Source organism: Misgurnus anguillicaudatus, unplaced genomic scaffold (assembly GCF_027580225.2).
Source record: "Misgurnus anguillicaudatus unplaced genomic scaffold, ASM2758022v2 HiC_scaffold_28, whole genome shotgun sequence".
NCBI classification, from domain to species: domain Eukaryota; kingdom Metazoa; phylum Chordata; class Actinopteri; order Cypriniformes; family Cobitidae; genus Misgurnus; species Misgurnus anguillicaudatus.
In genome coordinates, this window is record NW_027395278.1 from 8288139 (window position 1) to 8315932 (window position 27794).

Here is a 27794-nt window from a genome sequence, read left to right on the forward strand (position 1 = left end):
TGGTGTGCATCTTGAGAGAAAACAATGGCACTAATATATGTTAAGATATGTCAGTAGAAGATGTTTTTAAATAAAGGCAGCTCAAACATGCATTTTAGTTTGGGACTAGGATAAGCCATGTCCGGAAACCACCGCTATGGGTTTTACTATCTCTATTATCTATGTCAATGGTGCACAAGTGAGTACCGGAACTTTTTCCCCACTTTAAGCACTGACCCCATATAATAAAGCAATAAGCCCCAAGAAGCAGGGGGGTACAAGTGCATTGTATAACAGCGACGCGAAGCGGAGTGCCTAAAACCCCTGTTATAAAATGCACTGTAACACCACTGCTTCGCGGGGCTTATTGCTTTTATAAAATGGTTACTTCATATGCATAGCAGGATTTCATAAAATAAAACACAAATAAGTTGTAATTATATTAGTACAAATATTACTCTTCCGCCAAACAAAGTAGTTCCTCAGAATCAAGTGTGGCTGCAACAGAGCGCAGTTCCTAAAAAAACACAGATGGAGCAAAGACACAATGAAAATATGATTAAAGACTGTGGTGTTTATTTTCATATATCAACATTCATCTAATTTATACATTAACTTTTATATCGTGCAACTGTTGAATCAGTGCAATATCGTGCAATTGTAAAAAATTAAAAACATGATTAAAGAATTTACACCTGGTTTATACCCACCTGACTTTTCATGAATCATGCTGACTTCTTGAGCATCAGTGAATGTCAAGTAATATCAGGAAATTAAATGGCCCGAAATATTTCTGTATTTTAAATTATTTTATATGGGTGGATGTAACATGATATCTGTTCACAGTTTGCTAAAGAAAAGTCTTTGTAATGTCGTTGGGTGATAGAAATTAATTGTTTAATTAATTACTGTCACTTCTTTACAAAAAACAGAAGTGTCCTTCAAGGCAACTATACCAATCAATAAATTATTTATCTCTTACAACAGTTAAAAATATAGGTAACAATTTACAATGAGGTTTATTAGTTAATATTAGTTAAAGGCGGAGTGCACAATGTTTGAAAGCCAATGTTGATATTTGAAATCATCTAAATAAACACGCCCCTTCCCCAATAGAATCTGGATCTTCTTTTAAAAGACCCGCCCCACACATACGCAACCCGGGCAAGGATGTCAGTTAGTAGACACACCCCTTACTGCTGATTGGCTACAAGTGTGTTTTGGTAGTGGGCCGTCTCCATTTCCAAAGCGTTTTCAAACATTCAGCACTCCGCCTTTAACTACATTAGTTAACATGAACTTATAATGAACTGCGCTTATACAGCATTTATTAATCTTTGTTAATGTTAATTTCAACAATTACTCTTATTTTATTCAAATCTTGTTAACGTTAATTAATGCACTGTGAACATGAACATACAATTAAAAGCTTTATTTCTATTAACTAAATTAACAAAGATTAATAATACTGTAAGAAATATTGCTCATGGTTCGTTCATGTTAGTTAATACATTAACTAATGTTAACTAATGAACATTATTATTATTATTATTATTACCATTATTATAAATATCACAGATGCGGTAAAGAAAACTCGCACTACCCACCGCAAGCTTCACAAGCTGTGTCCCAATTCAAGGGCTGCAATCTTCTAAGCATGCGACCTTAAAAGGTAAGCACTCTGCCTTTCAAGGTGGTAGCCTCAGAAGTTCTCGAAGAGAAATGAAATGAGACGGTTTAACCCATAATTTGCGTCACCTGCTGCACGCACACACCGCGCCTGTCAGCAGGACACAGCGGAGACGTTTCTGACTTATTAAAACAAATATGGAATCAGAAAAATTATAATTTATTTTAGAAAATATGACACGTGGATGTAGATTAAACTATTCAACAGTATATCAAATTAATCAACCTTATTAGAATATTATTAACACAAAACATAACTTATAATACTAAAACAGTGACAAGAAAAAATGTTCTGATAAATACACTTTTATTTAATAAAGGTTTTAATAGTTTATTTTTGAATATCCAGTCGTTATATGCAGCCATTGCATGTGCGCAATGAATCTTGGGATAGCCTCGGCTGTTAATGATCCATTAGTTCTATCCTTAACAGCGCGAAGAAATAAGGACGCATTTTGAGGCTTCATTCTAAGCATCCTTTGAATTGGGACGGCCTTACTAGCCTCAAGTCGCGCTGCTGTGAGGCAATCACCCTTAAAATACGTCCTTAGACGTCCTTGACCTGGGACACAGCTACGGTCTCCAAATTCTTAAACAGACTGTACAGAATTTTAACACATATATTTTTAATGTAAACATACAGAATATTTGTCTAATACATAAATAAACTAAACTTACATATTAAGATAATTTCTAACAAAAACATTCAAAGGCTGAATCTAAAGCAAAATAGGCTCCTACAGTATGTGCTATATTAGAGTCTTACGTGTAAAATAGCCCATCCATATAAGAAACTTTACTAAAATAATGCAGTACATAACCAATAATATAACATAATCTAACAAAAGAGTGAAGCCCACCGTGGCCTATCATTTTATTGTTTGACTGTTCAGTACTGTTCATATTTACATTTAAAAAGCAGACATAAAAGTAACATAAAAGTTACTTTCCCTAGCAACTAATTACTTTTGATATACAGTAACTGGTGGGGTAATTCAATTACTTTTTAAAGAAGTAACTAGTAACTGTAACTAATTACAAATTTTTTGTAACTTGCCCAACACTGACGGTCAACATGCCACGGCCAAACGTCTGAAGTGTGTGCAGCCATTAGGACTTTTTGGCTATAACTGGGGAAAGTATCAACATGACACTTGGTACTTGTGATTAGAGTCATGACCTGAGGTTGCATACATAGTTTCATTGCAGTGCGACCTAGTGGTCAGACAAATCATTTAAATGCTTATAACTTTGGCTGAGTTTTACGTATTTTCATGCAACTTTTTTACTTGTAGTCCCGAATTGTTGCCGAGTCCAACGATTCCAAACATGCCAGGTTTAGCCTTACGGTTAGTTCTGCACAACAAAATAGCACTTAAAAAACACGTGCGAACTCTGTTTGTGTTATGTTACAATTTCCATCAGAAATGGCCGAAAATTCCAAAAAATTAAAAATAAACTTCAAATTTTGTGTTTTTTACATATAAATGGTTATAACTTCGCAACGAAATGACATTTTTTAACCAGATTTGATACGCTGATGTCTGAGCATAGTCTACAAAAAAAAAAAAAAACACCTTTGACATTGAGTAAGCTCAATGGTCATACAACTGTTTCTTCACTAAACTAAAGTGTATAGCCATGATACTAGCTACATGTAACACAGTCATGACCTGAGGTTGCATACACGAGTTTGTCACAGCGCCATCTAGTGGTTATTTGTTATTTTCACTTAAAAATACTGCAACCTTACATCTAAATTAATGAGCCATCATGGATTATTCCTTTCATGGCTTTGAGTATAGTCATTGATGGATTGCAATTCACTCCCTAGCAACCAATGAAAATACCCTAGCAACCATTTTGCAAGAGCTATATCTCTGTATCAGAACATCATAGAGACATGGGGTTCGGCTCTTTTGACTCATTAACACAATTCTAACATTTTGTGACCTGAGAAAGCAGGTGATCGTGCAGGTGAAGATGGATAACCGTCACATGGGCTTTGATAATTTTAGATAACTTTTTGTATATTTACAGGTAGTGAAGTATACAGTTCCAGTAACCATGTAAGACCCAAATATAGAAAAAACTTTGAAAATGTTTTATGGAAATGTAATATTACAACATTGGGCCTTTGGGTAGCAGAATTGCTGTGATTTCACTCACTGTCTAAACATGTAGAGAACATATAAGAGTTAATTAGCAGGGTTTACTGCTTATGTAGCCCAATAACAGTAGCCGATATATCCATATACATAATCACACGATACATAATAACCAGACAAACCATATTTTTATGAAAAATCATTTATTATAAAAATATTTTCAGATTGTATTTACAAAACCAGAAAACTGAAAGAAAAGTGGTATGTACTATGTTTAGCTGTGTTTACAGACATGTTCAATCATAGCACTACCATTTTGTTGTTTATGAAAACTCCTCTCTTTTGGAAACCGTACTCATTGGTGTTATCTGTCAGGGCCATGATCATGTCTTCTGACAAAAACCTTTTGAGGTACTACAGTAGTATATGAAAGGAGATGGCATCATTAGTGATGTCAATAACAGAAATATAAGTATTGAGACTGAAAAAAATCATTTTTCAGACAGTAATACCTGTCATGGGGCAAGGTCTGTGTTCTTGAATGGCTCTTGAATCTTATCCTGAGACCACTAAGTGGTGCTATGATGAAACCATGCATGCTAACTAGTGGCGCAGGCACACCATCTTTTTTTTTGTGTGATCTTAGATTTTGTCCATACCTGTACACCAGCGTGTCAAAGCAATGGCAGAAGAAGAAGAATAAAAAGAAAACCAACAGTTTTAATAAGGGTCTTTGACTCTTCAGGGCTTGACCCCTAATAATCTTTATCATCGTCAAATAACAAAATTGCAGGGTTAGGAAACTAAAACTCAGACTACCACTCATTTTTTAATTGAGATACATTGTCATTAGAATAAACATTGCATTGTGATCTCTATTATTAACAATTAAACATTTGAGAACACATTAGAACATAACTTAAGTTTCTTTGAATCACAAGTAGAAATTTACAAAAAATCCCAGTAATTAATTCACACAATGATATCTGTAAATAAACCACATAAGCAGGTACAGTTATATAGCATACCAGAATATTATGCTGCATGAAAAAAAGATTTACAGTTCAGTAATGGCTATGTAGATAAAAGACAAATCATAGACAAATCATTTTAAGGACTCTGAAGAGGATCCAGAAAGACTGCACGGTGAAAAACAGCCACAAGTAATTCAGCAGTACGGTTCCTTGGAGAAATGTGGGTGGCTAGATGCTTCGTTTTTACTGTCAGTGAGACCCAGTCAATAAGGGCAACATAAAATACTCACTAAAAAATGTAACCAAGAAAATAACCCAACAGCCTTAATCCAGCCTTTGGGTGGAAGAATTCCAAGTGGTAGGTGTAGTATAACTACAAACACTAAAATGACTCTCATATACATTGAGATGCAATGAGTTGTATAGATGCATAAAGAGATATAAAAATTGTAATGAGACATTGGAAAAAAATGAAAGGCCTATTTTTAGTATAACTGTGGAAATTTCCACAGCTGTGCTGGTTAAGACCAGAGGGCATGCCACAGTTTAAGGATCACTGGTGCAAAGTGTTGGCTCTCCTACGCTTTCATTGCTTCTCATGCTAATCCTCAGAGTGTGGTCAAACCAGTCGATGTGTTTACTCTCTACCTGTTAATGGCCGTGAGTTCAATGCTGTACCATCTCCCCTCAGTGGATGATTAGGTGATCCTCCCTCACACTTCTTAGATCAATACAGCATGGAAATCAGATTTTATTGGGTCTGCCTGCAGTGCTTCAGGAATATAGGACACAAACATACAATTTGAGATTTTAACAGGATTCTGAGAGTTGTTTATTGTTAGAACAAGCTGAATGTCACTGTTAACAATCAATATGCTACTGCAAATATTGATATTGATTAGCAGCATCCTAATCAATCTCTTTCAAAACTCATTCAACACATTTAATTTGCACAAATGGGTTTCATTGTCTCTTTAATTAACTTTGTTGTCAACCTTCTTGATTATGGACTTTAGAAGAGCAGATGAGGAGGTGTTTACATAAAACGCTTTTTAAAAATATCCATGAAATACTTTTTACTTTAAATTAAAATGAGGGGAAAGATATTGGGAGCTGGCAAGGTCTACAAATAAGGAAGAATTTCATTAAAGTAAAATATTGATAAAGAAGCAGAGGGTCTATTTTTATTTAATTAAAACACAAGATGTTTTGGCAAGGTTGATTCAGAAACCAAATACTACCACAGATCAGTCTGTCTGTCTTAAAGCTAGAGAAAAAAGTTGTGGTTTTATTGATGTTTCAACAACCTATCTTTCAATAACTTTTGTGTTACATTTTAATTCTATTTAATTTTATTTATATAGCGATTTTCACAATTGTTTAATTGTTTCAAAGCAGCTTTACATTAATAAAAGCAGGAGAAAACACAGAAAAATCAGGGACAACAAAAGTAGCAAAGTACAGCGGCTAAGATTAAACCGTAGCCTAATAGCAAGCGGAGTAATAATGTAACATACAGTAGAAGACAGTTCTAAGTTAAGCCAATGTCAGCTAACTCCCTATGGGTTGAAAAAACTCTGTTAGTCTAAGTATCCTCGGGTTTAAGGACGAGACAGGGAAAGTGAAGCAAAATTCTATTAGCGTAGGGGCCACTCACATGTAATGCAAGTGTCATACAGTATAATGGTTGAAAATCTGCTCTGTTCGGGACAAGATAACTTTTGCAGCATAAGTATATTTAACAAACTAATTATGTGAATGCTTTGTTCCAGACATTTCATACAGTACGTGTTACCAATTGAATTAATTTGTTTAAGGAAATCTGACTTTTACTTTTTACAGTGTATGTCAGGGTTTCCCAAATCTTACCCTGGAGGGCCGGAGCACTGCAGAGTTTAGCTCCAACCCTGATTAAACACACCTGAGCAAGCTAATAGGTCTTCATCATCACTAGAAAATCACAGGTGGTTAAGTTTGATAAGGGTTGGACATAAACTTTGTAGTGCTCTGGCCTTCGCTCGAACTGATTTTGCCAAGTGGTTGATGTCCTCAGGGCAACATATCGTGTTGACCCAAGGACAACATTTTTCTAAATAAAACCTAAACCCACCCCAAACCCCAACCCTAACCAAACCCTAAAATCAGAGGGACATGATAAGTGAAAAACAATGGTATAGAAACAGCTAATCCTGGTTGTAAGCTTAAACTTAAAACAAACTGTAAACGTTTTTCTGAAATCTGATTAGTTGATTGAAATGTTGTCCCAGGGTCAACATAATGTTGCCCTGAGGGCATCAACCACTTGGCAAAATCAGGAGAGCCTCTGGGCTTCCAGGGTAAGATTTGGGGAACCCTGGTTTATGTAATGCAGTTAATCACTAGGGCAGCTATGTTTTATATGCATACATAAATCATTGTGCACATAATATATAATAATGCTTCTGGTAAATTGTAAAAGATGATGCAAGAGTTTGATTAAAATGTAATTAGATTTTTTTCAATAATTTTAGTTTTTAGCTTTTATTATTATATGAATGCAGACTCTGCTTGGAAGCATGTCATTTTAAATGACTAAAGTAAGATTGCATGATCACTTCGAACTAAGCTTATAAGTTTCATGCCAACAGGCAATTTATCCTCAGTAATGCAATGAATCGCTGGAGGCCAAGAATGTTTCTCCTCCCCATGTTTCTTAATGAAGGTCAGATCAATCCCTGCTGCCCAGCAAGCGCTTGAATGAATTGTCTGTTGATGGAAAGGCTTGGGGGTCATTGCTAATATGGCCTTTCTTCATTTTCTTCCCTGCCTTTCTATTCCTTTACCTTAAAACCATATCCTCATTTGAATCAAGAGCGTTCGCTTTCAATGAGATGTCCTCTTAGGCCTCTTCAGATATTTATAAACGGTCAAAGACTCTTTGTCGTCAAAGCTTTTAAGCGCTTAAACTAGGTGTAATATTGTTAGCCCATATTTTTCTTGCTTTCTCATTGGTACTCCACTGCTTCTTTTCTCTTGGGTCTTTCAGTATTCTCTAAATGTCTTATTCTCTTCTCTTGTTCCCCTAGGTCGGTTCCTCAATGGCAGCTATTGCTCGTTTGGAAGGGAGGACTGCAGCTGGCAGGTGGTTCCGGGAAGCGGTCCCCAATGGAGGATCCATCCATCAATTCCGAAAGGTCTCAGAAGCAGTTGTCCATCAACAGGTGCTCTATCCACACACCCTGAAATAAATATAGTTTGATTTAGAAGATTTTTACACATGGTGCTGTCTTTGGCTAATAGAAGACAGGGATGGTTAGTGGCACAGAAATGACATACAATATCTGCTATGGTGGATTTTTACGGGTGGTAATGCTTTATTTTGATCTAGACTTTTAGATTTTACTAACTATAAGTAATTTTGCAAATTCTTGTACATTAATAATCATAAAAGTATCAGACTGTCTGGTAGCAAAGTTATAATTAGTAGAATGTCTAAAGTGGTTGTAGTCGAAACCATTTCTTTTCATTCTTTTGGGGTGGTGTTCTTTGGGTGAAGTTGTTTATTCTCTTTTATCATTTTGGCAGGGGCGTTGTTGGCCATTGACAGTCAACCCAAAGGTCAGCGGGGAACAGCCCAAGTGCAAAGTCCGCTTTTCTTTTACCCACTGCGGAATGCCCCTTGCATGGTAAGAAGACACCATCGTTTTCTGTATTCCGCACACAACCCTAGCTAGTGCATGCTGTGTTTGTGCAATAGCCTGGATCTCCATGGAAATTAAGTTTTGAGCAGTTTCCATCAAGCATAAATTGGTGTTGCTAGCAAATGCATTCTGGACTAAGCAAATAAGTCAACACTAAACCTTTTGTCTTGCACTGAATACAGATATGAGTAATACAGGAGTTGATGACCTCCTTTAACACAGATGAAGAGAAGGCTAAATGAACTACTTGCCTTATTTCTGCAGATGCAGTATATGTATGTAGTGTTGCGCATCTGAAAAAGAAATGCAAAGCAAAAGTACTTAAATTATTGGCTTCATTTGTCTTCATTATTCTAAATTATGCATTAAGAATGATTTGATGCTGTCTAAGTTTGACTGAGAATCCGGCTTCTGTACATTTTGTTCTTTATCCCCTTTAGTTTTTTTACTTGTTCATGTTCAATTATGAACAGCTTATTGAAGCTGCTATAGTTGTCTAGTCAACAGCAATGATGATGTCCTTCTTTTCAATTTTGTGGTTTGATTAATTTTAACAAGGATAATATGACATAAGATCTATTAGCCTACAATGCACAGATCTGATCATTTGACACGTCTGAATGTCCTTGAATACCCTGTGGATCTACTGCATTCAGCAGAAAACAATATACGATAACGCAAGCAGTGCAGAATTGTTTTCCGCAATGCTCCCGACTTGACCCGTTTCATTATTTGAAATGATAATTGGATGTTTTATGCATGCAGAACACTCTATGTACATACTTACATATAGTACACAATATGCATACTGTATAGGCTACTGTAGAATGAATAATTTTGTATTAGGTTTATTCTTAACATAGCTTTTGAAAGGTTGTACGTATGCATAATATGAACTGTAGTTTCACATACTAAAGGTATTTAAAAATAGTGATATATTATCCAAGTACTATGCTAGTGTACCGTTCTAAACATATGACAGAATCATCTGGAGAGGGGTGATTTTAACACCTCGATTATATTTGTCCCTTTTTTTTAATAATTACATTTCATAACAACATCCTGCATTGAGATCTTCCTTTTATGTTTTAATGATTGCATGAGGAGCCAAAATACCATTAATTTGGTTTAGCTCATACTTTTTACATGTTTTCACAATGACATTTTAGTAATAGCCAAAAATGTTCTGCTTTTGTAATAGGTAGGCTACTGACAGAATTTAGTCCAGGAAAGTTCGGAAGATTTAAATGTAATTTGAATATAATTACACTTAAATTTGACAACCAAATGTGAAATGTCAATGTAGATTTTAAACACATGGAAAGATGTCTGGTTCTAGTCAGAAAGCTTTTGAAAGAAAGACTTCATTCTTAATTCGGAACTCATAGACCTTGACCCCATCAGTTTGTGCCTCACCCACAAGCATGCTGGGAAAGGTGAATTATACAACTGCAAACCACTTTCTGAAGAAAAACACTCAAACAGAGGGTTGCAAAGGGAACAGAGGGGGGCAGACTGACAGAGATAGATCAGAGAGAGAGAAAATGAATGAAGAAAGAAGAAAGAGACAATGTCAGGGAGATTATGGAGGGTAGATAAATAGGGACACAGGTGGATAGAAGGGTGTTGGTTTGGGCTTTATGAGATGTCTGACTGACAGCTATAGATGGATGTGCAATGAGAGCTACTCTTGTATCAACCAAGCCCAGAGCGGTGTGGAGGCACAGCAGGCCATGACAGCATTTTGGATTGGACCCAGACACAAGGCAGAACTGTGATTATCATTGTGATGTCTTTCCTTTTTGAACATTGTTCTCAGCATGAATTCTGCAATAGGAGATGGCAAGATTTATTAAATCTCAATAAAGACTGATTGACATGTTAGCCAACCAGCCCCGGCTGCAGGATGAAATGACTGAGGGGGCATGTGAAATTGTTGAGGGGGCTTAACTTTATATCAACAATGATACACTGAGATCTTGCTTTGGAAAGACATATTTTTAAATGCAGCGCTCCATAAAACACTCCATATGCAACTGCACAGCACAGGTAACCAGAAACTCATAAATGGTGATAGATCATGAGATATTATTTGATAGACTAGTAAATGTGGATTAAGGATGTTTAAAATCACTAGGCTGGTAATCAGGACATGAATGGATTAAATCAGCATATTTGCAAAGGTTTATTTCTCCACATATAAATTAAAATTAGCAGGGTAACTGTTCAGTATACCACATTATATATGTCCTATGTGATTTCCATTATAGACGAGAGTAGGCTATTCAACGGCACTAAACGTCTGCAATAAATATCCTAACATTATTTCTCAAAACGTTGACAAAAGTTATTTATATAACGGCAATGGAGGTCTCATATTGCAATACATTTCCACATATAACTTAACATAACAGCATCATGAAATGAATAAACAGAGAAGGAAGCATGATTGACATGTAAAATTGTATTATTATTACCGGAAAAACAGCAATATTACTGAAATAAACTCTGAGGTAGGCTAAATGCGCCAAAGTTGCGTTTAACCGCAAGTTTAAATAAGCAATAAAAGTGGATAAAACATTATTATCTCTTAAAACTTTATATGACAAAAAATATATTTAAAGGAAATGTATTCTTACAGTTATTTAAAGATGCACAAATTATTCCATATATTAATTCCTGTTTAAGAGCACGTTCGTCTCTGGCCTCGCTCTGTTATGTAATAGCTGCTTGACAGGTGCGCATCTCCGTCTTTCAAACAGGTATCATTATAACCTTTATAACAAAAGAGTAAACTTTATAGTTGCTTCCACTGTGTTTGTCTGATATGAATAACACACGTTGGCAAATTAATTATTATTTGAAAATAATATTTATTTATTATTTGCAAATTATAATCTTTTTGAATAGATTTTTATTGCTGCGTCCACAGACATCAGGGTGTAGACATCATTAGTTTTACAAACTAAATATAGGCTATTGTTTTACCAGTGCATGTGTATTTAAATGTCTGAAATCTAAAATAAACATTATGAGGTTGAAAACACTGCATTGATATATGACAGCGCTGAGCTCGTCCGTCTGGCTCAGCGACAATCAACGCGAAAGACGTTTGAATCTGGCAGTAATATCACGTCACTTAACATTCTAAATCCCATATGGTGATAAGCTTAAATTATTATTTAACTCAAAAGGTTGAACATTTTATTTGTAATCATAAATACAAAAATGAAACAGAGGGGGCACAAATCAGATCTGAGGGGGCAATGCCCCCTTTTGCCCCCTTGTGGCGCCGGGCCTGAAGCCAACCAAAGTTTATTCAGGTTTTTTGCAAGAAAGAGGCAGGTAACATGAAATCCATCATTTGATAGCAATTCATATCTTGTTATTGTTGAAAATGCATATTTATAAATACAACCCAAAATCAGAAAAAGTTGGGACACTGTAGAAAATGGGGGTAAAAAAGGAATGGAATATTTTACAAATCTCATAAACTTATAATTTATTCACAATATAATATAGATAACATATAAAATGTTGAAAGTTAGACATTTTGAAACGTCATGCCAAATATTGGCTCATTTTGGAGCTACACATTCCAAAAAAGTTGGGACAGGTAGCAATAAGATGCCGGAAAAGTTAAATGTATATATAAGGAACAGCTGGAGGAAGACCAATGTTTAGGAATAGGAATGTTGTCACATTCTTGTCTAATACAGGCTTCTAGTTGCTCAACTGTCTTAGGTCTTCTTTGTCGCATCTTCCTCTTTATGATGAGCCATATGTTTTCTATGGGTGAAAGATCTGGACTGAGACTGGCCATTTCTGTACCCAGATCCTTCTCTGCATGCATGATGTTGTAATTGATGCAGTATGTGGTCTGGCATTGTCATCTTGGAAAATGCAAGGTCTTCCCTGAAAGAGACGATGTCTGAATAGGAGCATATGTTGTTCTACAACTTGGATAAACCTTTCAGCATTGATGGTGCCTTTCCAGATGTGTAAGCTACCTATGCCACATGTACTCATGCAACCCCATACCCTCAGAGATGCAGGCTTCTGAACTGAGCACTAATAACAAGTTGGGTTGTCCTTGTCCTCTTTAGTCCAGATGAAATGGCATCCCAGTTTTCCAAAAAGAACTTCAAATTTTGATTCGTCTGACCACAGAACAGTTTTCCACTTTGCCACAGTCCATTTTTAATGAGCTTTGGCCCAGGGAAAACACCTGCCCGAAGATCACAGGCATCCAGTATGGTTTTCCAGCCTTAACCCTTACGCACAGAGATTGTTCCAGATTCTCTGAATCTTTGATAATATTATGCACTGTACATGATGATAACTTTAAAATCTTTGCAATTTTTCTCTGAGAGACTGAGAAAACAGTTTTTTTTGCTGCAGCATTGGGGGAATTGGGGATTCTCTGCCCATCTTGACTGCTGAGAGACACTGCCACTCTGAGGGGCTCTTTTTATACCCAATCATGTTGCCAATTGACCTAATAAGTTGCAAATTGGTCTTTCAGCTGTCCCTTATATGTACATTTACATTTTCTGGCCTCCCACTGCTACCTGTCCATTCCTTTTTGGAATATGTAGCTCTCATGAAATCCAAAATGAGACAATATTTGCTATGACATTTGATGTCCAACTTTCAACATTTGATTGTTATCTATATTCCATTGTGAATAAAATATAAGTTTATGAGATTTGTAAATTATTCCATTCCTTCTTTTACTCACAATTTCTACAGTGTCCCAACTTTTTCTGATTTTGGGTTGTAGTTGGTGAGACTGATAAAATTAGCAAAAATGTTTATACAATAATATTTAGTTGAATTTTTTAAACAATATCTGTAAGGAACGACAGAGTCAGGATCCCAATGCAAAAGGTAATTTTATTTGACGGAGAATAGCAGAGCAATAGATAAAGTCTCGGCCGTCCTCGACCTTTCTAGACTCAGGGAATTACTCAGGAAACTGAACCCCAAGAATGTGCTCAATAGAAAATAAGAGATGCCCCGGCCGTCCACGGCACGGGGAGCTACACAGGATACTTTAAACCCCAATATGGGGCGAGACACAACGCGGGAGGCTGGATGATGGAGGGCGAACTCTCTCTACCCGGAGCACTGAGGAGATGGCCAATAGGATTTCCAAGCCACGGCAGAGGGGCACAGATGATGGAGAAACAGCAGTGCTGGTCAACGACACCAGACGGCATACAGCAGATGCGATGGCAGTCTATGGGTACAGAGAAATAGTTAATAGCAACCCGCAAATGGGCATAATCCACAGGGCACAAAACTCCGCTGCTCGCTGTGAAGAACCAAAGTCAGATGGCAACAGTCTATGGAGGGAACAGAGAAACGTAATAGTCCAACAGCGGGTAGTAAATCCACAGCGGGGAGATATAAATCCACAGACGGTAAATCAACAGCTGGATATCTGAAATAGCGAAAAGCACAAGGCACAGACTAATATATTAAAGTCAACAAGACACGACAAGACACGATACGGCGACATACATCAAATAACGGACTCGCAAATATTGAGGGGAATTAAGAGAGCTTTATACTACTGCCGATTGGGAATAAAAAAGCTTCAGGTGAGATGACGCGATGAGGAAATCACAGAGAACCAGGAACACCTGTGTGAGACGCGTGTGTGAATCTGTCAACAAACACAAAACACAGGGAAACAGGGCATACAGCAAACCGGTAAGACCGAAATCATGACATTACTCCCCCCCACGGCCGCCACCTGGCAGACCATCGGGGGGCTCACCTCGTTGCCGGTGGAAATCCCTTATCAGGCCAGGATCCAGGATGTCCCGGGCCGGTACCCAACACCTCTCATCCGGACTGTAGCCCTCCCAGTCCACCAGATATTGAAAGCCTCTACCTTATGCTTGGATAAGGAGATTTCTAGCCCTCCTCCAGGTGCGTTTGCAACGTTGGACGAAGGGTAGCGCAGACAGAACCGCCGCATCGGGTTCTTGAGACGGGAAAAGAGGAGGCTGGAACCCCATGGACGCCTTGAAAGGGGACATATTAAGAGAAGCCGTCAGGAGGGAGTTGTGCGCATACTCTACCCAGGGTAACTGTTGGCACCAGGAATTCGGATATTGGGATGTCAGACAGCGGAGCGCTTTACCTAGATCCTGATTAGCCCGTTCACATTGCCCATTAGTCTGAGGGTTATAACCTGAAGACAAGCTGGCCGTGCAACAGATCTGTCTACAGAACTCCTGCCAGAATCGAGAAATAAACTGGGGACCTCTATCTGAAACAAGGTCTATAGGCAGACCATGTAACCAAAAGACGTGTTGGATCATGGCATTAGCAGTTTCCTTGGCAGAGGGGAGCTTGGGCAAAGGAATAAAATGAACTGCTTTGGAAAAGCGATCTACTACAGTCAAAATTACAGTGTTACCTTCAGAACTGGGTAAGTTGGTAACAAAATCAATGGCAATATGAGACCAGGGACGAGACAAAACAGCGCCGACCCCGACATCCGAAGCATCAACCTCAACAATAAATTGGGCTGCTGGATCTGGAATAGAAAGAACAGGACCAGAGATAAACCGGGACTTTAAATTATCAAAGGCCTCCTGAGCCACACTATTCCAAGCAAACCTGGTCTTAGTTGAGGTGAGAGCCGTAAGTGGCTGAGCAACCTGGCTGTAGTTACGGATAAATCGATGGTAAAAATTGGCGAATCCAAGAAACCGTAACAGCTCCTTACGGGACACGGGAACAGGCCATTGGGCGACTGCTTTAACCTTGGCGGGGTCTGGACGTATCTCACCAGCGGCTATGACAAAACCCAGGAACAAAACCGACTTCTGGTGGAACTCGCACTTCTCTGCCTTAACATACAGCTGGTTCTCTAACAGGCGTCTAAGAACTCTCCGGACGTGTTGAGTGTGTTCTTGCATAGAGGGAGAAAAGATGAGAATATCATCTAAATACACAAAGACAAATTTATCAATCATGTCTCTCAACACATCATTAACCAGAGCTTGGAAGACGGACGGAGCGTTCGTGAGCCCGAAGGGCAGAACGCAGTACTCAAAGTGTCCAGTAGGGGTGTTAAAAGCCGTCTTACATTCATCCCCCTCTCTTATGCGTACCAGATGATAAGCATTGTGCAAATCAAGCTTGGTGAAGAACTGGGCTCCCTGTAAAAGCTCAAAAGCAGATGACATTAAAGGAAGAGGGTACCAATTCTTAACAGTAACATCATTTAATCCTCTGTAATCAATACAAGGACGAATGGAGCCGTCCTTCTTCTTAACAAAGAAAAACCCCGCCCCTGCGGGCGAGGTGGAGGGTCGGATGAGACCAGCACGAAGGGCATCATTTATATATTTGTCCATAGCCTCTTTCTCTGGACCAGATAAAGAATAAAGTCTACCTTTAGGCGGGGTCATGCCTGGGAGGAGATCGATAGCACAATCATACGGTCGGTGAGGAGGAAGGGAGGTGGCCCGGCCTTTACTGAAAACCTGGCCAATGTCGGCATACTCCACCGGGACCCCGGTCAAATCGGCCGCCGGTACCTGCGAAGGGGAAGACACAAAAGTAGAAACAGCGGAACCCAAACAAGACACATGACAAGACTGAGACCAAGACAAAATAACACCTCTCTGCCAATCCACGTGAGGATTATGTTGTACGAACCACCCATGCCCCAAAATGATGGGAGACAAAGCGTCATGAAGTAGGTACAGCACAATCTTCTCACGGTGATTGCCAGAGATAAGAAGACTGACAGGAGTGGTGCAGTGAGTAATCTGTGCCATTTGCTGAACGCGAAGAGAAAAGACTTCCAGCTTAGACTTGAGAGGAACGGTGGAAAGCCCCCAGGAGAGAGCTAAATCGTGGTCAATGAAGTTGCCTTCTGCTCCCATGTCGAGAAGTGCAAAGGTGGTAATATCCTGCCCGGTGAAGGATACAGTGACTGGCATATTAGTGCACGTAGTAGGGGAGAATTTAGGAGTAGTAGCGCCCACCAGGGCTCCCGACATAACTGATGGGCGAGGGTTTTTTAACGGACAAACTTTTGCCATATGGTCGGGCTTGCCACAGTAAAGGCAAAGGGCGTTGTGAAGCCTGCGTTCCTTCTCCTTGGCTGATAAACGAAATTTACCCATCTGCATAGGTTCAGGTTCAGACGAAACAGGGCTAGGAGAAGGCTGTGACTGGCGAGGAGATAAGGATGTTCTGGGTTGTCGTAGAGCTCGACGCTGGGAACGTAAGGACCTACGAGCTTCAATGCGGACGGCCAGATTAATAATAGCTTCCAGAGACTCAGGTAATTCGTGTGAAGAAATCTCATTCTGAATGCCATCGATAAGTCCATCCACAAAGCGCCCCCGGAGGGCTTCCTCATTCCACCAGCAGGTGGCAGCAAGAGTCTTGAATTCAATAGCGTAGTCTGTCACAGACAACCCAGATTGGGTGAAACGGGTCAGGCGGGCGGCAGCAGCATCGCCGCGGACAGAACGGTCAAATAATTTCTCCATCTCACCTCAGAATTCCTCGAAAGAACGGCAACAGGGGTCCTGGGAATCCCAAACAGCGGTGGCCCAATCACGGGCCTTACCGACCAAACGGGTGATGACGTAAGCCACTTTGGTGCGTTCAGAGACATAGCGGCGGGGCTGAAGAGCGAAGATTAGTGAGCACTGAGATAGGAAAACCCGGCAAGCGGCTGGATCTCCGTCGTAAGGTGGAGGGTCTGTTACATGGGGCTCCCTTTCAGATGGAGATGAAGATGGAGAACGCTCGCAATTTAAGTTAATAGCAACCCGCAAATGGGCATAATCTACAGGGCACAAAACTCTGCTGCTTGCTGTGAAGAACCAAAGTCAGATGGCAACAGTCTATGGAGGGAACAGAGAAACTTAATAGTCCAACAGCGGGTAGTAAATCCACAGCGGGGAGATATAAATCCACAGACGGTAAATCAACAGCTGGATATCTGAAATAGTCTGTGCCTTGTGCTTTTCGCTAATATATTAAAGTCAACAAGACACGACAAGACACGATACGGCGACATACATCAAATGATGGACTCGCAAATACTGAGGGGAATTAAGAGAGCTTTATACTTCTGCCGATTGGGAATAAACAAGCTTCAGGTGAGATGACGCGATGAGGAAATCACAGAGAACCAGAAACACCTGTGTGAGACGCGCGTGTGAATCTGTCAACAAACACAGGGAAACAGGGCATACAGCAAAGCAGTAAGACCGAAATCATGACAATATCACTGGGAATATAAATTGAGTTTCAGTAGATTTACTGGTAGACAGTGATGCCACAGTTACTTTGAAAAAGTAATCTGATTACTGATTACTGATTACTCCTTTAAAAGTAACTAAGTTACTTTACAGATTACTTGATTTTAAAAGTAACTAAGTTAGATTACAAGTTACTTTGTTAGTTACATTCCAGTAGCTGCCAACACCCCCACTGCCTCAACATTAAAAATGACAACCGGTTTTGCCAACACTCACCTTATTGGAAGTGCATTTTTAACAGTAACGTCAACAATGTATCTCCTGACATTTTAAGTTGAACTGTTGTGTTTAAAAAAAAAAAAATATATATATATATATATATATATATATATATATATATATATATGAGTCTTTCTTGACTTCACTTAACATAAATAGGGAAGAGCAGGGGCCATTTTCAGAAAAACTTAATTTTAAAAGCTAATGTTTTAGAAAGAGATATATTTTTGCTGTGGCCAATAACTCATAAGTGTGGTCTATCAAAACCAGCTGGAATTTTGAACAAATGTAAAACGACTTCTGTATAATTTCACTTTAAACAAGAGTAGTGAATTGTTACACAATAGATTTTTGTGTTACACTTGTTTTTATTAAATATATATGATTATGACCTCTTTAATATGTAACTGCAAACTTATTTTGTCATTTATCTTTGTAAAAAATAATTAAATTACATTTTTATTTTAAATTTCAGTTTTATCAAATGTTTCAAAAGCAACCAACAGTACAAACTTAAATTGCTGAGACAAAAAACATTCAATAGTTTGAACACTATGAAAATAAAATTAAATCAAATTAGAATAATATCAATTTTTTAACATATTATACACAGTATTAGCAGCGGGACAAAACTAACAAGTGTTCCTTTTGACCCGACAGGATCTACTCACAAAATAAAAGTAAGTCGAGTTTAAACTCGACTTACTTTTATTTTGAAAAACTGAGAAGTCTTCAGGATGTTATATAGTAAATACCTTGTAGATTTATCAGTATTGTAACACATGAAATGAGAAACACAACGCGTTGTAAGAAAAAAAGACCGCTTTTGGAATATACTTATCATGGTTGAAAACACAGTTCTGGATCTACACGTGGATATTTGACAACTCTTCAGAGGTTATGTGCTAATATGCTGTCATAGTGAGATGCAGATGTTATTATCAGGGCTCGGAGAAAATTGCTTTGTTACTTTCGTTCTTCAACTCTCCCACACTTACTGGTTTTGCACTGAAGTCCAGCTTTTGTTGTTTGGGTAGTGGATGACCTCCTGCTCACTGCTTCTCACCACCGGGTGGGACTTGCTCTTAAGTTTGACTGTCTGTGCCGTGCCGCGACTCCAAATGTTTTTTTTTTATTTGACGTAGTGTTTTTGTAGCTGCATCTCTCTTCTCTCTCTATTGTACGTTGTTTACGTTTGTGTCGCTTACACGTGACCTGAGTTGTCCTCGTGCTGAAAACGTGACTTGTCGCACACCTGACTTCACTTCCCGAGACGCAAGAAGAAATATACAAGAAAATATATATTTAACTAAGGAAAATTTCAAAAATAGTAACGCACAGTGACTTGGATAAGTAACTTTAATCTGATTACTGGTTTGGAAATATTAACGCGTTAGATTACTCGTTACTAAAAAAAGTGGTCCAATTAGAGTAACGCGTTACTAAGTAACGCGTTACCGGCATCACTGCTGGTAGAGCATCATGGTACAAAAGCAAAGGTCATAGGTTTAAACATAGGAAACACATACAGATAAAAGTATTGATTGAATGCACTTTAAAGGGTCAACTTTCAAGGTCCAGAAAATGCAGTAAAGACATTATCAAAATAGTGCATATTTTTTGTGTGTGACGATAGTCTCACATGTGTATAGCATATCGAGCAGTGCATGCTGGAGTTAATCACAGGTGTCGTGCATCAACCATAGACATACACTCACCTAACGGATTATTAGGAACACCTGTTCCCCACCAGGTACCACTCATCTTCACTACAAATAGGAAAAGGGGGCTAAAATTTGCACGAGCTCACCAAAATTGGACAGTTGAAGAATGGATAAATGTTGCCTGGTCTGATGAGTCTCGATTTCTGTTGAGACATTCAAATGGTAGAGTCAGAATTTGACAGAATGAGAACATGGATCCATCATGCCTTGTTACCACTGTGCAGGCTGGTGGTGTAATGCTGGGGGGGTATGTTCTTGGCACACTTTAGGCCCCTTAGTGCCAATTGCGCATCGTTTAAATGCCACGGCCTACCTGAGCATTGTTTCTGACCATGTCCATCCCTTTATGACCACCATGTACCCATCCTCTGATGGCTACTTCCAGCAGGATAATGCACCATGTCACAAAGCTCAAATCATTTCAAATTGGTTTCTTGAACATAACAAAGAGTTCACTGTACTAAAATGGCCCCCACAGTCACCAGATCTCAACCCAATAGAGCATCTTTGGGATGTGGTGGAACGGGAGCTTCGTGCCCTGAATGTGCATCCCACAAATCTCCATCAACTGCAAGATGCTATCCAATCAATATGGGCCAACATTTCTAAAGAATGCTTTCAGCACCTTGTTGAATCAATGCCATGTAGAATTAAGGCAGTTCTGATGGCGAAAGGGGGTCAAACACAGTATTAGTATGGTGTTCCTAATAATCCGTTAGGTGAGTGTATGAATATATGAATATATATGCTCAGAAACACATAGGGGCTGCTCCGCTCACAAATCGTAAATATTCCACATGTTGAATATTTACTATCCCAAATCTTGTTGTGTGTGGGGAACCCTGAGTAAAGACGCTTGAAACGAAACGATACCATATAAGAAAGCAAGCTGATGAAACATGAAACCATAATAACAGTCATGGTGCAGCAGGCACAGTCCAAAGTGAGATTTTGGAAAAGCAGTCCATTTCATGCCTTAATTCTTCATGTCCATTGTTCACTATGTTTGTTTACTGTGAAGTCACGTTTGGCCGCAAAAGACATTGCGAGATCTCCATGAGATTTCCTGTGAGATTTTCTGTTTGTGAAGTTAATCTGATGGTGCGCGGTGTGCTGTCATGACCACATAGTGGCACTCCACACACTACAGGAACAAAAGTCTCATGTTTGTGGTCTCTCATAATTTAAAAATCTGATAAGATTTAAAAAATATTTTGGCGTGGCCCTAGCTTAACACAGATTTGTGAACAATATTTGAGAGAACTGGGATTTTTGTGTACAAATAAAAATTGTTAGAACTTTGAGTTAAGCTTATGAAAAATAGGGGCAAAAACAAATGACTGACCCTAGTGTTTATATCTCAGGCATGCGCTGCTTTCATGAATACGCATTGGATTATTCTTGAGTGAACTAAAGCACAAAACAAACCTTACAGATTTTATTATAATCCAGTTGGACTAAAAAAACCTTTTGCACCCTGACTCTTTGAAAGCTGTGCAAGAACAAGCCAAAAGGAATGGCACAGAACAATTTTTAACAAGCTTTTGCATCAAACAAGTAGAGGGTGATATATCTGAGACTAAATCACTTTTTTTTTACATTTACTTTTTTTACTTTACTTGCAGGGTTAAGTCTTCATTTGAAAAATATAACAGTAAGTGCTCAAGTCTGACTTTGTGATCTCTTTTACAGGTCAAGTTCTGGGTGTGTGGCTCTACAAATGGAGTTCTCTCCCTCTGGATTATAGAGAACAGCACAGGTCCCGAGGCCTATCACAGTCTCTGGAACTCAACAACCGAGGCTAATATGGGGAAAGGGTGGAAACTCATTACCATACCTCTTTTTGGATTGGTGGATCTGTAAGTCTTGATACAATTTTATTCTGTATGCTGTCTGCGGAAAAACTTTGCACATGAGATTTAAAACTTATCGATGGCATTATTGTGTATAAACAATGGTTAGAAAGAATCTGGTACAAATATCAGGGCTGCCAACTTTTGAGTTCGACTTGGAGTGAGATTTTTTTTTGGGGGGGGGGGGGGGGGTCAGCTTGTTGTACTGAGTGTATAGTCCTGAGCTTATAGTCTATGTTATTATTTTATCCCATTCTATTATATTTTTCCTTCTAAAAAAGTGATAATCAAGTTCTTAAAATCGAATAAATACTGGTCTCTGTAAAATGTATATAACTGCTGATGACAGCAGATTTGATTCAGTTAATCCGCTGCATAAGAAAAGATGCATAAAGCTATGATTTGTGATTGATTGGTGCTAATGTCACACTCAAAATACACCAAACCAAATAAGTACTCTGAATTAAACTGAAGCAACAGATAATGTGCATGTCAAGACCATATTATTATATTTTGCATATAAATATATAATTGTTTATAAATGTCAAATATTAATTGATTTGTTATTTTATTAAAAACTGTCACAGCAATGCAGGCTTGTACTGCTCACAGACATGCACACATAGGGTATGAATACTTATCTGTGTGCGTGGAATCCGAGCAGGTCTATCTTTTTTCCAGACCTTGATGATTTGTTTGATAGAATTTATATATGCTGCGCTAACTGATCGGCTTATGACCTTAGAGTACCGCGAGAGCAAAAGTAAAGGCAGACCAGATAAAATGAAAAACCCTTTGCGGCAAAGTACCAGCAAAATGAGAAGTGGTGGTACGCAAGAGAAAGTGAATGTACGCTTAAAAGCCTTACATATAAAAGTGCAGGACTGTCTGGACCACTGGTTTAGTTACTTACATCTTGTGCTGTTCTTTCACCACCGCTAACAGCCTGAAGCATCTTGTAGACGTGCGCTCGTTCTGTAGTTTGTAGTTCTTGCTCCGGCTTCTGTGAACAATAACTTTACCTTCTTTGATTTAATTGTCCATCACATCCTTTTGAGGTAACACTTTATTTTACAACCCGCAAAGTACCGCGTAATTAAACCAAATTTACAGCATACCTATTTGTAACAACAGGGTACCTCTACAGTACGTACTTGTAAGTATAAGGGAATAAAATTTTAAGTTTGGGGTAATAAGGGGATAAGAATATAAAGAATTATAAATTATTTATACTCTAAGTATTTTATAACTACAGGGTACATATTGTTATATTACATGGTATATATGACTTAGTCAAGTCTATGGGGAAATTATGTTTTATTTTTTTATTTTATTTTAATGTGAATTTTTCATATTGACTACTGAATGTTGTATACAGTCGATGTCTATGAGCCACATCGGCAAATAAATATAACAGCACATCACTTTTATTTTAGGTAGCCTATATTACTTGCTTTTAATAACAAAAGTCCAGCTGATTTAATGTGGTTATCTTTTTTTAAGGTAAGTACAATAAAAATAGCAACTTATTCCCTATTTACCAGGAAACTCTTACATTTGCGGACATATTTGAAGTGGTGCTTTGCAATTAATTTACTTTTATTTCACAATAATGACCACAAAGCAGCACGCTATTTGTTTATTTTTAATAGGTGTTATCATTGGTAGAATAAAACTTTCCAACATGTGTAAACACAAGTATTTTAGCTAAACATAATTTATGCAATGACAAACCAGAATGAAACAACAGCAGATATCAGCTCCCGCTAAAGCAAAAGACGACTACATGCGTAGGCTACTGCACAGGTGTAGAGCGTGCGGCCGTCTGCAGGAGGTTTGCTGGAACGCGATCCTGAGGTTAAATTTCTTTAAGAGGTTTTAAAAACTTTCTACACTGTGGATCATGGCTGTGGGTGATGTGAGCAGGATCCGCATGCTGGGTAAGGTGACAGGTTTTGTTAATACATGACTCACGCATTTCAAACAACGGGTAGCTTTTTCAAGACAGTTTAACAGTAGCAGCAGGTTAGCTAGCACATAAATTAGCCTAAAGTTAATAGCTGGCTCAGAAAACATCTCGGTTACGGATGTAGCCCTCGTTCCCTGAAGGAGGGAACGGAGACGTCACGTCGTGACCGACGAATTGGGAACTTGCTTAGAGGGACCAATCTGCTTCGATAACTACTAAAACGCCAATGAACTTGGCATTGAAATATTTGCATAATGCTGGCGCCGCCCCGCCAGGTGCGTATATAAGCAGCAGGTGCAAATATGGAAATTAGCTTCTTTTCGCTGAGAAAGCCGGGAGAAAGTAACCGGCCGACAGCAGGGAGCAGCACCTGTGGCGACGGGACGTGACATCTCCGTTCCCTCCTTCAGGGAACGAGGGTTACATCCGTAACCGAGACGTTCCCTTTCAGTCGGTCACATCGTGACCAACGAATTGGGAATCCCTACCAAAACGCCACTAGGGGCTGACCTCTTCCAGTGTCTGCAAAAAAGCCCTCCAAATCCACTTAAGGAATGGAGAATAGGATAAGGCAGAAGGCCGGGCACTAGATGTTCCTTTAACCCCACAGAAGTGCCAGCGACTGGGAAGCGCCCTACCTGAGCGGGATAGGAACGCTGCGGAAGCCACCACCCCTCTTAAGGGCTAATGGTGGACGAAAATATCTTAGTTGATAAAGGACAGCCGTGGCTGTGTAAGCAAAGCAGTGCTCTGCTAAGGGAAATGTGGGCTGGTAGGATTAACCCCACGGAAAAATACTCACAAAGGAACCCCGCTTAGGGGACGCAATGTGGAGCCCGAGCCAGACACGTAGGTTTGCGAGGATACAGCTAGTGAAAGGCTGACAGCCAATGCTCCACAACATAGGCTGCCAAGGCAGCGGAGGAAGAACAATTCAAACCATTACGCATTTTTTTTCTGATGGCCTTCCATACTGACACTGCTATGGAGCATCAGTCGGAGGCTGCAAGCCGACTTGTGAGTCTGCTCTCTGTGCTCCCCCTGGTGAGGAAAGAACACGAGAGGATACAGGCTCGATACAAACACTGTAAAATCTAATGAACGTATTAGGGGTCGCCCAACCAGCAGCTCTGCAGATGTCTGTTAGCGAGGAACCACAAGCGAGAGCCCAAGATGAGGCAACGCACCTAAACACTACGTCATGCTGGCCGACCGATCTGCCATTGATAAGTGAGTGATGAGCAGAAATACCGGCGATATCAACTTTAATGGTGGAGGGTGACAGCCTACGCTCCAAACGGTGTTGAAGATATGAAAGCACAATGTTAATGGGGCATTCTCGGGGGTCCTTGCGCCGCGAAGAACAGCAGTTGACGAAAAGGTTCTATTTAAGCGCGTAAGCCCGTCTTGTGGACGGTGCTTGTGCCGCGTTGATGGTGTTAGATAACGCTTACGATAAATCACCTAAACCTTGCGCGTGCTCAACGACCATACATGGAGATCCCACAGGTCGGGGCGCGGGTGCCATAATGTGCCAGGGAGGGGCTGTCGAGAGGAGCATTAATTCTGGAAACCAATTCCTTATCGTCCAGTAAGGCGCGAAGAGTAAAAGGCTCTCCTCGTCCTGCCTGACCTTGCACAGTGTCTGTGCGATTAAGCTCACTGGAGGGAATGCGTATTTGCGCATCCCCCGTGGCCAGCTGTGTGCCAACGCATCCACGCCGAGGCTGCCCTCGGTTAGTGAATAAAATAGGCGACAGTGGGTATCGTCCGGCGACGCAAACAGATCTATCTGCGCATGACCGAACTTCTTCCAAATTAGTTGAACCGTCTGGGGGTGGAGTCGTCATTCGTCGAGGCGCGCAGCTCGGGAAAGCACGTCTGCCGCTGGTTGAGTGAACCCGGAATGAAAATGGCACGAAGGGACCTCAGATGCTTCTGACTCCAATGGAGGAGATCACGAGCGAGATGCGACAGGTGACGAGAGCGCAAAAACCGCCTTGACAGTTGATAACGCAACAGTCGCAATGTTGTCGGTGCCGGCTGATACATCCTTCCCTCGCATCTCCGTAGCAGAGCGTACGAGTCCCAGATATACAGCCCACCGCTCGCGGCAGTTGGGGTGCTATGCACACCCCTGAGACTGCAAGCCCGTCATACGTGGCTGCTCACCCCGTGCTGGGGGCATCGGATGTGCTACAGAATGCCAGGAGACCCGACTCAGGGCATATCCTGCCCTCAGAAATGCTGGGTCTGACCACCAGGCATGGATTAATGCACGGGCCTACCGGGCACTTGCCCAGGGCACTGGGCCAGCAGGGGGCCCTGTCAAATTTACTGTGTCTATTATTTTCAAGTAAATATTTTAATTTTATTTTCAGTGAAATTTTGTTAAATATTGAGGAATAATGTGAATTTTTTTGCAGTTGCAAAGTATTAACTAGTAAATAAATCAAATAAATAATTTTAATTTATTGCTGCGCTGTTGAAAGGGACATCTAGAGGCGAGTGAAAAGCATTGCGTAATATAAAAGTCACACGTAGAATACGGTTACTCAAAAACCAAAACAAAAATGAGTTTAAAACCACACTCAAGTGGATCAATGAAAAAAAAGCACAAAAGGACAGCTTTTTCTCACCATGCCAGTCAGCAATTGTGAAGGAGAATGTTCATTTTCTCTAATGGCAAAAAAAATCAACTAAGAAGCAAAATGTGTCAAGGACGTCTTTAATGGCCATTGAATGCGATCTTGTGAGGGAACTGGATTTTGATGATGTGGTGGAAGCGTTTTCTCTGAGGAAATCGAGAAAGATACCCCTCAGCTAAGGCTAATTTAAACCAACTTTTTTTTTAAACCAACCTTTTTGTTCTAAGCTAGGGGCTGGACACACCAAAGCTTTTACGCCCGCGGCCGGCGCATGTTTTCAATTGATTCCAATGGAAACTCTGCGTTTTTCAAATAAGCAAGCAGCTAGCGGGTTTTTTCCGCGCTGAAAACCGGCGTTCAGGGTTTTATTCGCGCTCAGCGCTGAGCGTCGAGAGTTCAATATTCAACTTTGAGTGAAAAGCTCCGCTCGTCTTTTTGATGGAGTATGTTGTACAGTATGTTGACAGATACTGGTGAGATATAAATAAACCAATTTGTGGTGTGAAAGTACAGAATATTGTGTGCATTCTCTCCCCGTGTATTAGTGCCATTGTTAATCCTGTATGATGGGGCATACAGGCAGAGGCGAACCAACACTTGAGCCCTGTGCATACAGGTGCAACGCTGTTGCCCAAAAAATTGGTATGGGGGGCCTTTGAGACATCTGTGCTCAGGGCACATCATCACCATAATCCGTCCCTGCTGACCACAGGGTAAAATTGAAATGATACGCAGGTGTAATGGTTACACGGTGTATGCCGGTGCGCCATGCTCTCCTCGAGACTCGATCGTAAAGCCAACGCTGAAGCGGTCTCATATGGAGCAGCCCGAGCGGTGTCACAGCCGCAGCTGCTGCCATATGCCCCAGGAGCTTCTGAAATTGTTTCAGAGGGACCGCATTCTCGAACTGAACCGAGGCAAGTCAGAATTGACTGGATGCGCGCTTCTGTAAAACTTGCCAATAAATCGATTGAGTCTATTTCCATACTGAGAAAAAAGGATCCTCTGCACGGGGCAAAGTTGCTCTTTCCCAGTTGACCTGACGATTTAAACAAGCAAGATGCCGAAGCATTAAATCTCTGTGGTCGCGCACGTCTGCCAAGAACGAGCTATTATAAGTCGACGTAAATAGCAGAATGCGAACAACGCTCTCTCTCGAAGGTTTTTATGTCGTAAGTAGCACTTTCATGGAGCCACGGGGAGAGAGAGACAGCTCGGATGGTTGTACTAAGTATTGATATGCCCACCCCATGAACGCAGATCGAAGAAACGGTCTGAGGCGAGGGGAGATAGACACATGAAGTACACGTCTTACAGGTCTAAGGCTGCAACCGATCTGAACATTAAAATTCATGCCTCGGCGTTATCATCCTGAAGGATCTCATTTGTAGAGCCGGTGCGTAAATCAAATCGGTTGTAATCCGCCGCGTATTTTGGGTACTATGAGATAAAGGCTGGAAAACCCTATCATCATTTCGGTAAGAGGGACCGGCTCGATACGTCCTTCGCCAGCAGGACATCGACTTTTGCACGCAGTACATGTGCATCGGACGCTTTCACTGTAGTGGGTGAGAATTTGGGGGTGTGAGAACTCCGGGTCGCCCGTCTCGGGCCACTTAAACTCCAGATTGTCACGGGAAGCA

The 27794-nt window shown here is 40.1% G+C and overlaps 1 protein-coding gene across 1 annotated transcript in view; it reads left to right on the forward strand.

Annotated features, from left to right (window-relative positions):
- The window catches only part of LOC141362609 (ALK tyrosine kinase receptor-like), an 810085-nt gene that overhangs the window by 683577 nt on the left and 98714 nt on the right, over nt 1–27794 (forward strand). Inside the window, exons 7-9 of the mRNA XM_073864911.1 lie at nt 7816–7950; nt 8315–8415; nt 21374–21540. Of these exons, the coding sequence (XP_073721012.1) occupies nt 7816–7950; nt 8315–8415; nt 21374–21540 (403 nt within the window). The remainder of the gene's footprint in view (nt 1–7815; nt 7951–8314; nt 8416–21373; nt 21541–27794) is intronic.